Source organism: Hemiscyllium ocellatum, chromosome 1 (assembly GCF_020745735.1).
Source record: "Hemiscyllium ocellatum isolate sHemOce1 chromosome 1, sHemOce1.pat.X.cur, whole genome shotgun sequence".
NCBI classification, from domain to species: Eukaryota; Metazoa; Chordata; class Chondrichthyes; order Orectolobiformes; family Hemiscylliidae; genus Hemiscyllium; species Hemiscyllium ocellatum.
In genome coordinates, this window is record NC_083401.1 from 18058618 (window position 1) to 18075639 (window position 17022).

Consider the following 17022-nt stretch of genomic DNA (forward strand, 5'->3'; position numbering starts at 1 on the left):
CCAACCCAGTCCACGCTGGCACCCAGCCTGGGGTGCTGAATTACTATTGCATTACCTCTACAACACTGTCTTGCCATCACTCATTTGATGGGATTCTTTTTTAATCGATCAATCTGTGTGAGGAAAGCTTAATACCCTAATGATCAACTTTTCACAATCTCTCTCTAAGATTCCTACTTGTCTTCTGTTTTAACTCTTGTAATTTTTTGTTTTACTGTCATCGTACCTTTTATAGTTTTTGCCACGTTTGTCCTGTGGATAACCAATTTATGACAATTCTACGACAACTGAAGCTAAGGCCAACTTGAACAGCCCTTGGGGGAGGCCACCCTAAAATGAAACAAGTTCAGGTTGGATCCGGGAACACCCATCAGTTTGTAAGTTCTACCACTTACCAAGTCAAATTGTGATGATGCTGCTCCTTTAACAAGGTTATGTTGTCCTTGTTTGTTTTTTGGAGAGATCATAAAAGACACAGACTCCGAAAAGTAAAAGTTGAAGGGTTTTAGGGTCAGTTTGATTCTAGCTAACAGATACTGCCTCAGCCAACAGGCTTTCAAGGGATCTTTAAAAAAATCATTTGTACACTGAAAGGGGAGTGGCCAGTTCTCCCAGCCCAGTTTTTCTCTGGTTCGGTTTGGGTTTTAGCAGTAGTGCTCTGAAGCTGCTGAACCCAAAGCAGCAAGTCCAGGCTGGTCTTCTCTCTCTGACTTCTCTCCTGTAAGGCCCTGTGTTTGATTTTACCTTTTGTGCCAAGGGATGTTTATGGGGATTGTTACAAGTTGTGGAACAGCATAATTAAATTGAGGTAATCTGTTGAGTTTTTAGGTGGGTTAAGTTTTTCTGTATTCTGTTCTCTTTTGTTACTGTTTCTTTCAGCAATCTTGTCAACAAATTCTGTTTTGATTAAAACTAAGTGACCAGTTGCATCTCTCCTGGAATATCCACTTCACACCTGCTTAAAACAACGAGCCAAGTTAGGGTCGGGGCTACTTTCTTGAAATGTTTGGAGGGGTCTGGCCTGATCCATAGCAAAGTTAATGCAGCAGCAAGTGAACAATATCATGGAAATGCTTGTAAACGAACACAGAAATAATTTGCACACGTGGAGCAACCTCAGAATGTCCCGGTCTCTTTCCTGCAGTTCAGTGCTTCCTGATGTAATGCTTTGGGACTGCATTTGCAGACTGTAAACTCCAATGAACAGCAATGAGATAAATAATCAGATTTGTAGTCTGCTTTATTAATGCTCATTGAGAGCTCAATACTGGACTGGACACATTGGCAAGATCTCACCCATTCTTCTTTGAGTGTTTTTTTTAATGTCTGCTCTCCAGGTTCTCATGTTAAACTGGTCACCTACGATAGTATTGCCCGAGGTATCAGTTCGGATGATGTGCTATAACCTCTGCAATGCAACCATGGACCCAATACTTTTCCAACTCTGTTGTATGATTGTTACTGATATCCATGACCAACTGCAGATTACATTTCTCTTCCTTTGTTCTTTCATCAGCTTTCAGGGAGTGCTGGCAAAGTTTGTTGCCATCCCTAATTGCCCTTTGAATTGAGTGCTTTGCTAAGGCCAGTTGTTACTCTGGGTTTGGAGTCACAACTAGATCAGACCAGGTAAGAACTGCAGGTTTCCTTCCCGAAAATACATGTGTGAAGTCAATGAATTTTCCCAACAAGATAATAAACAGTTTCACGGTCTCCATTACAGCCTGTCAATTCCCTGATTTATTAATTGAATCAAAGTTGCATCACCTGCTGTGGTGTGATTTGAACCAAGGTTTCCAGTAATACCCTGGGTCCCTGGATTACCAGCCCAGTGGCCACTGGCATTGTATCACCATTTGTATGGTTATCAGGCATGACTGACCCTGGCACTCTCCCACTCATATTGTCTGCTACAGGAAGAGTGAAAGGAGCTGAAGGTTGATAATTGACCTGTTTTGCTCAGAGGCAGGGACGCTGTCCACGATGCCACCAGAACTCCTCACTTTTACTGCAGGGTTGTAAAACCTGAGTGAGTGGAAAGGACAGGGCTGTTTCACCTGGAGCATCAAAGGCTGGGGATTCACCTTACAGAGGTTTATAAAATCATGCGGGGCGTGGATATGGTAAACAGGCAAGGTCATTTCCCTGGATTGGGGTAGTCCAGAACTAGAGGGCATAGGTTTAGGGTGAGAGGGGAAAGATTTAAAGCGGACCTAAGGGATAATTTTCTCACCCAGGAGTGGTGTATGTATGGAATGAGCTGTCAGAGGAAGTGGTGGAAGTGGTACAGTTACAGTATTTAAAAGGCATCTGGATGGGTATATGAATAGGAAGGGTTTAGAGGGATATGGGCCAAGTGCTGGCAAATGGGGCTAGATTTGTTTAGGATATCTGGTTGGCATGGATGAGTTGGACCGAAGCATCTGTTTTGGTGCTGCACATCTCTATGGTTCCATGACTGTTCTAGGAAAGACATAGTTAAACTGGAAAGAGTGCAAAGAAGATTTACAAGGATATTGCCAGGAGTGGTCAGCCTGAGTTATAGGGAGAGGTTGGCCAAGATAGGACTTCATTCCTTGGAATGTAAGAGAATGAGGGGTTACCTAATTAAGGTGTATAAAGTCATGGGGGGCATAGGATAGGATGAATGCAGATAGTCTTTGTCCCAGGAATGGGGAATTGAAAACTGGAGGGCAAAGATTTAAGGGAAAGATTTAAGGAGGTCCTGAGGGACAAGCATCTGCAGACCTCATTTTTTACTCGAAGATTTTAACCTACTGCGAATCCTCTTACAAGGATGCCTTCCTTGAAGAAGCTCTCTTCCTCCCTCTACAAGGATTTCAGTGAGTCTCTCTCTCACTGCACCCCCCAGGTCATCTCCTCTGCACAGAAACTCTTCAGCCACGTTACCTCCTTCCACCTATCCCACCTCCTATTTATCCTATTTCTCATTCCAAGTTAGTATTGAATCTGCATCCATCATCTTCTCAGATGTTGCAACCAAAATCACCAGAGCACAAACAAAATTCCTTCTGGTTTCTTCCACTGCCACTTCCACTCTGTCCACGCACAGTGAGTGTACACATCAGGACTGACTTACCGTTCTGAAATTTCGTTTATGCTGGAACTCACACTGCATCATGTCGAAGAAAATGGGGATGGTCGACTTGCGAAGCTCCACCTCAGGGACAAGCGTCATCTCCAGGATTGGGCCCACCATTCCTGGAATAAAGCGGATCTTGTGCTCACCTGTGGAGAGAAGGCCAAAGGTTAGAGGTCGGCGACATTCGTCTTGTAGCTGTATTTGGCTGTATCCACTAGAATAGCATTCAATACCACAATACTGTAGTGTGGCATGGTGGCTCAGTAGTTAGCACTGTTGTCTCACAGCACCAGGGACTCAGGTTCAATTTCAGACTCAGGTGACTGTCTGTGTGGAGTTTGCACATTCTTCCCGTGTTTGCATGGGTTTCCTCTGGGTGCTCCGGTTTCTTCCCACAGTCCAAAGATGGGCAGGTTAGGTGAATTGGCCATCGGGAATTGCACATAGTGCTCAGGGATGTGTAGGCTAGGTGCATTAGTCAGGGGTAAATGTAGAGTAATAGAGTAGGGGAATGGTTTTGGGAGGGTTACTCTTCGGAGGGTTGGTATGGACTTGTTAGGCCAAATGGCCTGTTTCCACACTGTAAGGGTTCTATGGATGCTGCCAGAACCGAGAGAGTGCAACTGTCAATAATGACTGAACATGGCTTTTACTGCGTATAGAAAATAGGAGACCAAGTGGAGAGGACTCTTGAGAGCAATAAAAGATTTTCAATATGGTAAATCTTCTGAAGATACATCTGTCCTAGGAGTGTCAGCAACATGGAGTCAATAATGAAAATTAATCCAATCTAGCAGAAACCTCTTTACCCACAGTAGTGAGACAATGAGACCTCACTACATGAAGTGGTTGAAGAGACCAGCATTAAATTAATGGGAAGCCAGATAAATCCATGAGGAAGAAAGGGATAGAACGCTATGCTCATAGGGTTAGATGAAGCAAGTAGAGAGGGGTTCATGTGAAGTATTAACATTAGTGTGCAGAGTGAATGAGCTTTCAGGTTCAAGCATGGGAGCCGCTGAAAGAACTTTATTACCTGTGCTGATCCCTGAAGAAATCCATTATATATGCTCCCTCTGTTGCATGATAATGATGGGAGGTGCTCTTCCCAACAAACCATAAAAGAGAGAGCCTCTAGGTTGACCACTGAGGTGTGATTACCAAAGAGACTTGCTGCATATTTGGATACTGTTTCACAAGGTCAATGTCCTCTTCAAGGCAAAAGCAAGGACTGCAGATGTATGGAATGCTTTGCCTGCAACAGTAGTAGATTCACAGCAGGCCAGGCAGCATCTCAGGAATAGAGAATTCAACGTTTCGACCATAAGCCCTTCATCATGAAGGGCTTATGGTCGAAATGTCGAATTCTCTATTCCTGAGATGCTGCCTGGCCTGCTGTGCTTTGACCAGCAACACATTTTCAGCTGTGATTTCCAGCATCTGCAGACCTCATTTTTTACTTAAGAGATCAGTCCTCAGCAGGGGCCTCACCTTCGTTCCCCTACGCCCTCGGATTAATGAGTTCAACACGCGGCGAGATATTGAACAATTCTTCCGCCGCCTTCGCCTCCGTGCCTACTTTCACAACCAAGACTCCCGCCCACCCTCTGACGACCCCTTCTCCCGCCTCCAACACACCCCATCCACCTGGACACCCCGTGCAGGCCTCCTACCCGCCCTCGACCTCTTTATAGCCAACTGCCGCCGTGACATCAACCGACTCAACCTGTCCACCCCTCTCACCCACTCCAACCTCTCACCCTCAGAACGTGCAGCCCTCCACTCCCTCCGCTCCAATCCCAACCTCACCATCAAACCCGCAGACAAGGGAGGCGCGGTGGTAGTTTGGCGCACTGACCTGTACACCGCTGAAGCCAAACGCCAGCTCGCGGACGCCTCCTCTTATCGCCCCCTTGACCACGACCCCACCTCCCACCACCAAACCATCATCTCCCAGACCATCCAGGACCTCATCACCTCAGGGGATCTCCCATCCACCGCCTCCAACCTCATAGTCCCACAACCCCGCACCGCCCGTTTCTACCTCCTGCCCAAAATCCACAAACCTGCCTGCCCCGGCCGACCCATTGTCTCAGCCTGCTCCTGCCCCACCGAACTCATCTCCCAATACCTCGACACGGTCCTGTCCCCTTTAGTCCAAGAACTCCCCACCTACGTTCGGGACACCACCCACGCCCTCCACCTCCTCCAGGATTTTCGCTTCCCCGGTCCCCAACGCCTTATTTTCACTATGGACATCCAGTCCCTGTACACCTCCATCCCCCATCACGAAGGACTCAAAGCCCTCCGCTTCTTCCTTTCCCGCCGCACTAACCAGTACCCTTCCACTGACACCCTCCTTCGACTGACTGAACTGGTCCTCACCCTGAATAACTTCTCTTTTCAATCCTCCCACTTCCTCCAAACTAAAGGAGTTGCCATGGGCACCCGCATGGGCCCCAGCTATGCCTGCCTCTTCGTAGGATATGTGGAACAGTCCATCTTCCGCAACTACACTGGCACCACCCCCCACCTTTTCCTCCGCTACATCGATGACTGTATCGGCGCTGCCTCGTGCTCCCACGAGGAGGTTGAACAGTTCATCAACTTTACTAACACCTTCCATCCCGACCTGAAATTCACCTGGACTGTCTCAGACTCCTCCCTCCCCTTCCTAGACCTTTCCATTTCTATCTCGGGCGACCGACTCAACACAGACATCTATTATAAACCGACTGACTCCCACAGCTACCTGGACTACACCTCCTCCCACCCTGCCCCCTGTAAAAACGCCATCCCATATTCCCAATTCCTTCGTCTCCGCCGCATCTGCTCCCAGGAGGACCAATTCCAACACCGCACAACCCAGATGGCCTCCTTCTTCAAGGACCGCAGATTCCCCCCAGACGTGATCGACGATGCCCTCCACCGCATCTCCTCCACTTCCCGCTCCTCCGCCCTTGAGCCCCGCTCCTCCAACCGCCACCAAGACAGAACCCCACTGGTTCTCACCTACCACCCCACCAACCTGCGCATACAACGTATTATCCGCCGCCATTTCCGCCACCTCCAAACGGACCCCACCACCAAGGATATATTTCCCTCCCCTCCCCTATCAGCGTTCCGCAAGGACCACTCCCTTCGTGACTCCCTTGTCAGATCCACACCCCCCACCAACCCAACCTCCACCCCCGGCACCTTCCCCTGCAACCGCAGGAAATGTAAAACTTGCGCCCACACCTCCACACTCACTTCCCTCCAAGGCCCCAAGGGATCCTTCCATATCCGCCACAAGTTCACCTGTACCTCCACACACATCATCTATTGCATCCGCTGCACCCGATGTGGCCTCCTCTATATTGGTGAGACAGGCCGCTTACTTGCGGAACGCTTCAGAGAACACCTCTGGGCCGCCCGAACCAACCAACCCAATCACCCCGTGGCTCAACACTTTAACTCCCCCTCCCACTCCACCGAGGACATGCAGGTCCTTGGACTCCTCCACCGGCAGAACACAACTACACGACGGCTGGAGGAGGAGCGCCTCATCTTCCGCCTGGGAACCCTCCAACCACAAGGTATGAATTCAGATTTCTCCAGCGTCCTCATTTCCCCTCCCCCCACCTTGTCTCAGTCGGTTCCCTCAACTCAGCACCGCCCTCCTAACCTGCAATCCTCTTCCTGACCTCTCCGCCCCCACCCCACTCCGGCCTATCACCCTCACCTTGACCTCCTTCCACCTATCCCACCTCCATCGCCCCTCCCCCAAGTCCCTCCTCCCTACCTTTTATCTCAGCCGGCTTGGCTCTCTCTCTCTTATTCCTGATGAAGGGCTTATGCTCGAAACGTCGAATTCTCTATTCCTGAGATGCTGCCTAACCTGCTGTGCTTTGACCAGCAACACATTTGTAGTAGATTCGCCAAGTTTAAGTGCATTTAAGTCGTCATTGGACAGGCATATGGACGTACATAGAATAATGTAGGTGGAATGGGCTTCAGATTAGTATGTCAGGGTGGTGCAACATTGAGGGCCGAAGGGCCTGTACTGCACTGTAATGTTCTATGTTCTATGTTCTATTAGTATGGACTGAGTAACCCATTTCAGTGCTGTGGACTCTGTAACCCAATGGGATAGGTATGAGACGTTAGTCATAGAGTCATACAGCACAGAAACAGACCCTTCAGTCCAACCAGTCCATGCTGACCATTAGACTATGAGTGTACCATTGTACTTTGCTTGCCAGCTTAGATAATTAAGCTGAATTACGATGCCTGTGGATGTGACAAGGACTGAAATATGCACTAAACCAGACCAAAAGAAAATTCTTTAAAGTATAAGGAGAGAGATTTGCAGTAAAGATCTCAGAACTATTATCAGATAAAAAGAAATAGCTCTTTTGTATTCATACAGCATCTTACATGGTTGTTGGAATGACTGCACAGTCTATTGGTTTTGAAATCCAGTTGTTCACGTTACTTGATCAAATAAGTGAAAGGCAGCGAGTTCTCGTTTTGGAGTGAAATGGAAACAGTTCATTTTTGATTCTTCAAATTGACCAGTTAATCACACAGGTTCTGCTCAGAGACAAAGGGGAGAATATAATTCGAGGATCTGACATCCCGGGTTGCAGGGAACCTGAACTTGCTTGGGGACCACCAGATTTCACATGCATAGGACCTCGCAGAGTGGTGCAGCAGCTAATGAGTTGCTGGAACGGTGCAGTTACTCATGTTTCACAAGGAACAACAGCTGAGCTCCCACTGAAAGTAAGTGAGGTGAATGTTCTAAGTGGCAGAGACTAAGTGGTCGATGTTAACCAGAAGAGTCAGAAAACCTGCCCGCCTTCAAAACTGAAAATGAACAGGAGTCTCAGTTTAACATCTCAGCATTAAAAAGAAACCTCTGACAATGCAACACTCCATCGGTGCTGCAAGCAACCAATCCACAAGCATTTACAGGAATGGCAAGTATCTAACACTGCCCCAACCTAATACTCCCCAGTGTCTTGTTAATGAGAGAAAGTAAAGACTGCTGATGCTGGAGAGTCAGAGTCAAAAAGTGTGGCGCTGGAAAAGCACAGCAGGTCAGGCAGCATCCGAAGAGCAGGGGAATCAATGTTTCGGACATAAGCCCTTCATCAGGAATATGGAGGGGGAAGGGAGCTGAGTGAGATATAGAAGGCTGAGGGTGGGCCTGGGAGGATGGGGGGGAGGGATGAGGAAGATATCTTGGAAGGTGATAGATAGCTGCTGGTGGTGGGGGGGTGGGGGTGGGTGGGCGTGAAGGTGATAGGTCGGAGAGGAGGGTGGAGCGGATAGGTGGGAAGGAAGATGAACAGATGGGATAGTTCAAGAGGGCGGTGCCGAGTTGGAAGGTTGGATCTGGGATGAGGTGGGGGGAGGGGTGATGAAGTTGATATTGATGCTGTGTGGTTGGAGGGTCCCAAGGCAGAGGGAGGTACGTGTATGGAATGAGCTGCCTGAGTAAATGGTGGAGGCTGGTACAATTACAACATTTAAAAGGCATCTGGATTGCTATATAAATAGGAAAGGTTTAGATGGGCAAAGTGCTGGCAAATGGGACTAGATTAGGTTAGGATATCTGGTCAACATGGACGAGTTGGACCGAAGGGTCAGTTTCTATGCTGTACAACTCAATGACTATATAACTCTAAGTGAGTATAGAGCTGAACAGACCTATGATACCTTTCTTCTCTCCCATCTGTTCCTCTTAACCATCAAATCACCATTGTGAAAATAAGAAGGGCATAATCCATATCTTTGTAGAAACGTTCTTTTCTGGATATTTTCTAATCAGCCTGGTCACAGATGTTATTACACGTATTTTAGGCAGGTAAGATTTGAACCTCCTAGCTCAGAGGTAGGGATACTACCTCCAGGAATTTTTGTTTGGGTGGGTTAGTTCAGTAGATGGGGGTCGGGTTTGTTGATGGCTGGACTTTTGCCGGCCCTCAAACAACAGCTAGCTCATTGAGCTGTGAATGGTCCCTGAAAGCCCACTCAGCAGACTGATCCAGTCAACATACAGGAAACCCCACTGAGGGTAAAGCGTGAAGCAGGTAGCTACAAGGAGGCGAGGGGCCCTGGAGGGTTTGAGTGCTACGCCTCTCCTTGCCTGGCTGTCAGAGGCCACTCACTGGACAGCCGGCCTAGCCCCTAATGATATGTGGGACTCTCAGTTCAACTGAAAAGTTTGAGTCGGCCTACAATCATAGGCCATTTACTCATGATGCTTAACTAAACATGCTTGCAGGCAGGTTGCTCTGCCAACTCTTATATCATTTTGGGGAATATGGACTGGGGACAGGATAGTTATAGAGCCATAGAGTCATACAGCATGGATTTGGGATTAGTGGTGCTGGAAGAGCACAGCAGTTCAGGCAGCATCCGAGGAGCAGTAAAATCGACGTTCCGGGCAAAAGCCCTTCATCCTTTCCAGCATCTGCAGTCATTGTTTTTACCTCATACAGCATGGAACAGATCATTCAACCCTATCTGTCCACATCAACCATGATCCCAAACTAAATGAGTCCCATCTGCCTTTCAACTGTTGTAACTGTACCCACATCCACTACTTTCTCTGGCAGTTCATTCCAAACACGTACCACTCTCTGTGTAGAAATGTTGTCACCCATATTCTTTTTAATCCATTTTCATCTCAAATACAAATACTCCCCTACTTTTGAAATCCCAACCCAAGAGAAAATAATTTATCATTCCCCTTATCTATACCCTCATGACCTCAATCAGGTCACCTCTCAAGCTCCTTGTAAAAAGATCCCAGCTTTGTCAATCTATTTTTATATCTCAATCTCTCCACTCCCAGCAACACCCTGGAAAATCTTTTCTGAACCCTCTACAGTTTAATAACATCCTTCCTACAACAAGGTGACCAGAACTGTACACAGTAGTCCAGAAGAGGCCTCAACAATATCCTGTACAACCTCAACATGACGTCCCAACTCCCATACTCAAAGGACTGAGTAATGAAGGCAAACATGCTAACAGTCTTCTTGACTGCCCTGTCTACCGGTGTCCTAAATTTCAGAGTTATTTACCTGAATCCTGAGGTCTCTCTGTTCTACAACACTAGTCAGTAAACTGGCATTAAATTTTTGCACCTGCCTATCTCATTCTTAGTCCTATCTGACAATGAAACTTCTGCAGGGGAATTTGCAAACGATGGTGTTCTCATTTATTTGCTGCCCATGAGCTTTGAGATGGGGGAGATTGTAGGTTTGGAAGGTGCTGTCAAAGGAGTTTGGAGAGATCATGAAATCAATCTTGTGGATGGTACCCGCTGCTGCCACTGTGTAGCGAATGTGATCAGACAATATTTCCCTGTATGTATAGTGTGAACAGTTAATGCCAAATATCTAACTGGCCAGTCTACATCATCAGTAGTGGAAGAGATCTCATGACAACAGACTCTGGACTCAAATCTTATTTTCACATGAGGATTCAGGATTATGAGAGGGGTGCAGACAAGACAGTGGGGTTGAAATTGCGACCACATCAAATCTTACCTTGTTGGCTGGTTGGAAAAAGGCTCAAATGACCATATTCTATTCTGAAATCCTATGTCTCTTGGAGACACATGATTCTTTATTAAGCACAGTGCTAGACCGTACAAGTAAGAAGGAATGTTTTGTAAAAAGTAATCTTAGCCTGGCTTCCAGCAGCTCGTATTGATCCTAGCCAAGGAAACAGCATCTATCTACAACCCACTGCCATGATAACAGTATATATACAGTGAGAGATAAAAACATACTTCCCTCACCCTGGAAACTTAAAAATAATTTGTTAATAGTTCGTGTATTTGCAACTATGTGTTCAATTAATGATAAAGCAATTTGAAAATCACTCGCTCACTTTAAAAATGAGTTGGTCATAAATTACTTTCACTTGCTACTGAATAACAGTAAATTAAATCCATTGATAGCTGTAGTGAAAGCCACAGGATTTAACAACCTAGAGTTAATTGAAAACAGCCACTGTGCTGTCTGGTAATTGAGACAAATTGGCTCGGGCCTATTGGCTGGTGAATACCTGATTAAGCCTGAAAATTTTTTAAATGGCAACATCGTAGTCAGCTTGCATTCCAAGGATTAACAGAGGTAGGGTTAATGGTTTAAAGATAGGTTAGAATGGAAAGGCCGTTCTTCATCACATCACAAACTCAACCTAATTACAAGTTTGAGAAGCGAGTCCAGAATCCTGCCCTAATTGGCCAGCAGCATATTTGCTTGTGTATAACTTGCAATTCTTATAAGGTGACAGCCATTTCATGCTTCAAGTCTCTATAAAGGTGCAGTTAAGACAAGAATGTGAGATCAAAGTGGAAAGATCTAAGATTCTCAACTGGCCAACCTTAAAGTTCCTTAATTCTATGGAGTTGGTCCATCTCATGTTAGGACTGACAGCAAGAATTCCAAATGACCTCCAGTTACATAGAATGTAGATAGAACATAGAAAAGTACGGCACAGAACAGGCCCTTCAGTCCACAATGTTGTGCCGAGTATTATTCCGAATCTAAAATAAAAAAACCTAACCTACACACCCCTCAATTCACTGCTGTCCATGTGCATGTCTAGCAGTCGCTTAAATGTCCCGAAGCTGGTTTAACCTGGGTCGAGGTAAGGGAGTACCTCACCCAGCTGCGCTAAGCCAGATTTATGTTTTATTTGTATGAGTTGGGAAGCAAGGAGAGCGATGGACTGAGATAAGAAACTGATCATTTAAGGTTTCTCTAAGTTCTACAACTGAATTTAACACTATTGCATGTGATGTTATCAATGCTAATGTGTCTCTGTTTACAAGTAAAAAGTGAGGTCTGCAGATGCTGGAAATCAGAGCTGAAAATGTGCTGCTGGTTAAAGCACAGCAGGTTAGGCAGCATCCAAGGAACAGGAAATTCGACGTTTCGGGCCAGAGCCCTTCATCAGGAATGTCTCTGTTTACAGAAAAACTTGCATTTTTACAGTCATTCCATTACCTCAGGACATTTCAAGGTCCTGTACAGTTGAATAAATCATTGGATAGAATCTTCCAAACCCACTTGGAGCTTTTGGAAGGGTGAATGGAGCAATGTAATTGGTTGGGAAGCAAGAATGCAGTTTCTCGATGATGGATTATAACTTTAATATCTTTCAGGTAGACAATAGACAATAGGTGCAGGAATAGGTCATTCTAAGGTTTGAGCCTGCACCATCATTCAATATGATCTTGGCTGATCATCCTTAATCAGTATCCAGTTCCTGCCTTATCTCCATAACCCTTGATTCCACTATCCTTGAGAGCTCTATCCTACTCTTTCTTAAACGAATCCAGAGACTGGGCCTCCACTGCCCTCTGGGGCAGGGCATTCCACACAGCCACCACTCTCTGGGTGAAGAAGTTTCTCCTCATCTCTGTCCCAAATAGTCTACCCCATACTTTTAAGCTGTGTCCTCTGGTTCGGCACTCACCCATCGGTGGAAACATGTTTCCTGCCTCCAGAGTGTCCAATCTTTTAATAATCTTATATGTCTCAATCAGATCCCCTCTCAGTCTTCTAAATTCAAGGGTAAATGAGCCCAGTCACTCCAGTCTTTCAGCATAAGGTAGTCCCACCATTCCAGGAATTGACCTCGTGAACCTACGCTGCACTCCCTCAATAGCCAGAATGTATTTTCTCAAATTTGGAGACTAGAACTGCACACAGTACTCCAGGTGTGGTCTCACCAAGGCCCTTTACAGCTGCAAAAGAACTCTTTGCTTCTATACTCAATTCCTATTGTTATGAAGGCCAGCATACTATTAGCCTTCTTCACTACCTGCTGTACCTGCATGCTTATCTTCATTGACTGGTATACAAGAACATCCAGATCTCTCTGTACTGCCCCTTTACCTAAATTGATTCCATTTAGGTAGTAATCTGCCTTCCTGTTCTTGCCACCAAAGTGGATAACCATACATTTATCCACAGTAAACTGCATCTGCCATGCATCTGACCACTCACCTAACTTGTCCAGGTCACCCTGTAATCTCCTAACATCCTCATCACATTTCACCCTGCCACCCAGCTTAGTATCATCAGCAAATTTGCTAATGTTATTACTAATACCATCTTCTATATCATTGCAGGTAGGTTGGTGTTCCTGACTAATCCTTGCTTGCACTCACCAGTGTTCTGTACACATTATTTAACATCTCAAACATCTTGCATTCTGTTCATTGGTACAAACTTTGGAACAAATAAAGGGAACATTTGTGTTCACAAATCTGACTATACAATCACAGAATCCCTATGGTGCGCAAAGATGCCATTTGGCCCATCATTTCTGTGTTAACCCTCCAAAGTGGTTCCCACCCAGACCCAGCACTCCCCCCCACCCCCCCACCACCCCCCAACCCTATTCCCGTAACTTCAAATTTCTCATGGCTAACCCATTCAGTCTGCACATCCCTGGATACTTCGGGGCAATTTAGCATGTCTAATCCACCTAACCTGCACATCTTTGGATTGTGGGAGGAAACCGGAGCACCCAGAGGAAACCCACGCAGACATGGGGGGAATGTGCAAACAGTCAGTCACCCGAAAGTGGAATTGAATCTGTGTCTCGGTGAGGTGAATACCTCTCCGAGGTGGCATCCTTCTACAATATCAAGTAAGTACCACCTTTGACAGTAACCTGGCTTCTTCATAACCTAGCTATTTCTTCTGTCAAATAATTGAAGTGTAAGGAATGAAGCCTGACCAGGTCAACCAGCTCATGAGAGGTTTCACGCATATGAGGTCTAGGTTGTTGGTGTTAAATTGTTACATTGCAGTTGATGAAGCCTGACTTGGTCGACAAGCCTGGTCAAGTGGGGCTGTCACACTGTCTGATGACATTCAACATGACCGGGACAGGTAATCAGGGCTTAACTCAAAAAGGGGCTCAACTCAAAAGTTTCTGATAATAGTGCACTTATAAATAATAGAATCATAGATTTTTACAGGACAGAAGGAGGCCATTCGACCCGTAGTGTCTGTACCAACTCCTTAAAGAACTTCCCACTCTCCAGCCCTATCTCCATAGCCCTCTAACTTCATCACTTTCAAATATATATCCAGTTCTCTTTTGAAACCTTCTCTGGAATAAACCTCCAACACTCTCCCAGGCAGCACATCCCAAATCCTCTCTGAGAAAAGGAGTTTCTCTCATCTCACTACTAGCTCTCTTGCTGACAATCTTGAAATTGTGACCCTTGGTTACTGACATACCAACTGCTAGAAACTGAATATCTTTCTTTACCCTGATAATATTGCTAGGCCATTGCTTCCCCAAACAATTAATGCCTGTTGTGTTCTGCAAAACCTCGTTCAACAACAGAATGACAACTGAGATGGACCAGTCTTTCAAAAGCAAAATACTGAGGCTATCTGAAACAAAGAGAATTCTGGAGAAACTCAGCAGATCTGGCAGCATTTGTGGGGAGAGAAACAGAGTTAACACTTTGAGTCCAGTATGACTCTTCTTTAGAATTGAACAAGATTGAACTGGATTTGAACATTAACCACAGATGCTGCTACATGTACCAGCCACCTGTCTCGTGTGATCCCAGTTAGAATGGAGGAGCAGATCTTGACATACCCACATCACCAGCTGTGATAAAGTGATGATATCGAGAGCATGTCTCTTTTAGATTACTTACAGTGTGGAAACAGGCCCTTTGGCCCAACAAGTCCACACCGACCCACCGAAGTGCAACCCACCCATATCCCTACATTTACCCCTTACCTGACACTATGGGCAATTTAGCATGGCCAATTCACCTGACCCGCACATTTTTGGACTGTGGGAGGAAACCGGAGCACCCGGAGGAAACCCACGCAGACACGGGGAGAATAAAAAAGGTATATTGGCATATTGTTCATGAGACACATGCAATCTATCAGCTGTCACTCTTCAGACCATAAAAAAATCAGAACAGAAGGTAGTAATTTGAGGATGGCACAGTAACTCGGTGGTTAGCACTGTTGCCTCATACCACCAAAGACCTGGGTTCGATTCTACCATCGGGTTACTGTCTGTGTGGAGCTTGCACATTCTCGTCATGTCTGTGTGTTTCCTCTGGGTTCTCCAGTTTCCTCCCACAGTCCAAAGATGTAGTGGTTAGGTGTATTAGCCATGGGAAATTGTCTGGAATGTGTAGACGAGGTGGATGAGCTGTGAGAAATGCGGGGTTATAGTAATGGGGTGGTCTGAGTGGGATGCTATTTAGAGGATGAGTGTCAACACGATGGGCTGAATGGCCTGCTTTCATGCTGCAGAGAGCCTATGATTTGGATCTGTAAGCTTGCTCCACCATTCATCATGATTGCTGAACCAATAATCTTTATGTCCACTTTCCTACCTTTCCCCATCACTCTTAATTTCCTGAGTGATCAGAATCTAAGCCCAGGAAAGTACCACCTCTCTGTGGCAAGGAGCTTGAAATACTCTCAACCCTCTGAGAGAAGAAATTCCTCTTCATCTCAGTCTTAAATTGGAGCCCTTTTATCTTGAGGCTACGTCCCTCTTGTCCTAGACTCTCCAGTGAGGGCTAACCTCTTCTGAAATTCTACAAAATGATCTAGCCATTTCCTCAATTTTCCTTTCAAAATGTGGCACATCATCCTTTTCACCAATAAATTTCAGCTGCCATGCTTTGACATTGATATCCCACGAAATCTTCCACTAACCTTCAAGCGTTCACTACCTTTCTATGTTTTGTGCTCACGCAGGACATTTCGGTGTGGAAGTGTTGGGGTAGAATCCGTGATGGTTGGATAAGCTTGTGCACTGAGGGGTTCCTGGCTGAGTTCAGCTGAGTCTCCTCAGCACTCTTACACCCATGAGGAAATAAAAGTGGCTGAATGGTCACCCTTTCTCATTGCTGCCAGTAAAGACACAGTTATGTGAACTGATGGAATAGGGGTTGATATGTTAAGTGGAAGGTTTTTGTGTAGTTGAGCATGCACTCCATGTTCCAGTCAGTGACAAACCTGTTCCTGGTCAGACTGCAGATCGTTCTGGTATAATGCGTGTTTTGTCAACGTGAATTGGCTGTAACACGATCCATGAATTGTGGACACTATTTGGATGATACAAACTTTCTACTTAATGGGTAGAGCGATCTTCTGTTGTGAGATTTTCCATAGCGTGACTTGCTATGGTACGAGGTTGGAGAGGAACGCGACTGTTGCATTATATTAGAACACCCTGTATCAACCTGACTGTACTACTCTGAAAACCCATGATCCAGTTTGATCGCAGTGGCTAAGCAGACTCAGGCCTGGTTAGTACCTGATGGGAGACCACCTGGTAATACCAGGTGCAGCAAGCTTCGTGTGGCACAGTTGTAGTGTCCCTCCCCTCTGACCAGGAGGCCTAGGTTTAAGTCCCACCTGTTCCACAGATGTGTAAAAACTTCTCTGAACAGGCTGCTGAGGGAAATAGCTGTTCTGATCATTAACTTTTTTGCAATCCTGAGAGGGCAATATTTCTTGCCTAATACAAGAGTTTGATCATTTGCAGTGAATTAAAATTAGGTTTGTTAAAAATGATCTTGAAGACCACAAATGAATTTTGAGGTGCTTTGTGTTTCCTGCTTTGTGGGAACTATTAGCCAATTCACAAGGGGTAGAACATAAATATTTAATTTTCTTGCCTCTGATAGTAATTCAGCAATTTCAGTCAAATGTCAGATGGGTAGAATGACAGATGAATGGTAACGTCTAACACTGATTTTCGTAAACATATTGGTGACTAGATTGATTCTTCAATAGTGTTGAAAATGTCCAAAGTTTCATTATTCACCTTGATAAGAATTCTCAAAAACTGCATTCAGCCTCACAAGGCCTAATTTTGTTACTGCATGGAAACCTGGT

At 45.7% G+C, this 17022-nt stretch overlaps 1 protein-coding gene across 2 annotated transcripts in view; it reads right to left on the minus strand.

Moving 5' to 3' along the window:
- The window catches only part of LOC132824791 (dedicator of cytokinesis protein 2-like), a 1235709-nt gene that overhangs the window by 261410 nt on the left and 957277 nt on the right, over positions 1-17022 (minus strand). For both annotated transcript variants that reach the window (XM_060839646.1, XM_060839560.1), the window contains exon 33: positions 3101-3249. In XM_060839646.1, coding sequence (XP_060695629.1) covers positions 3101-3249 — 149 coding nt within the window. The remainder of the gene's footprint in view (positions 1-3100; positions 3250-17022) is intronic.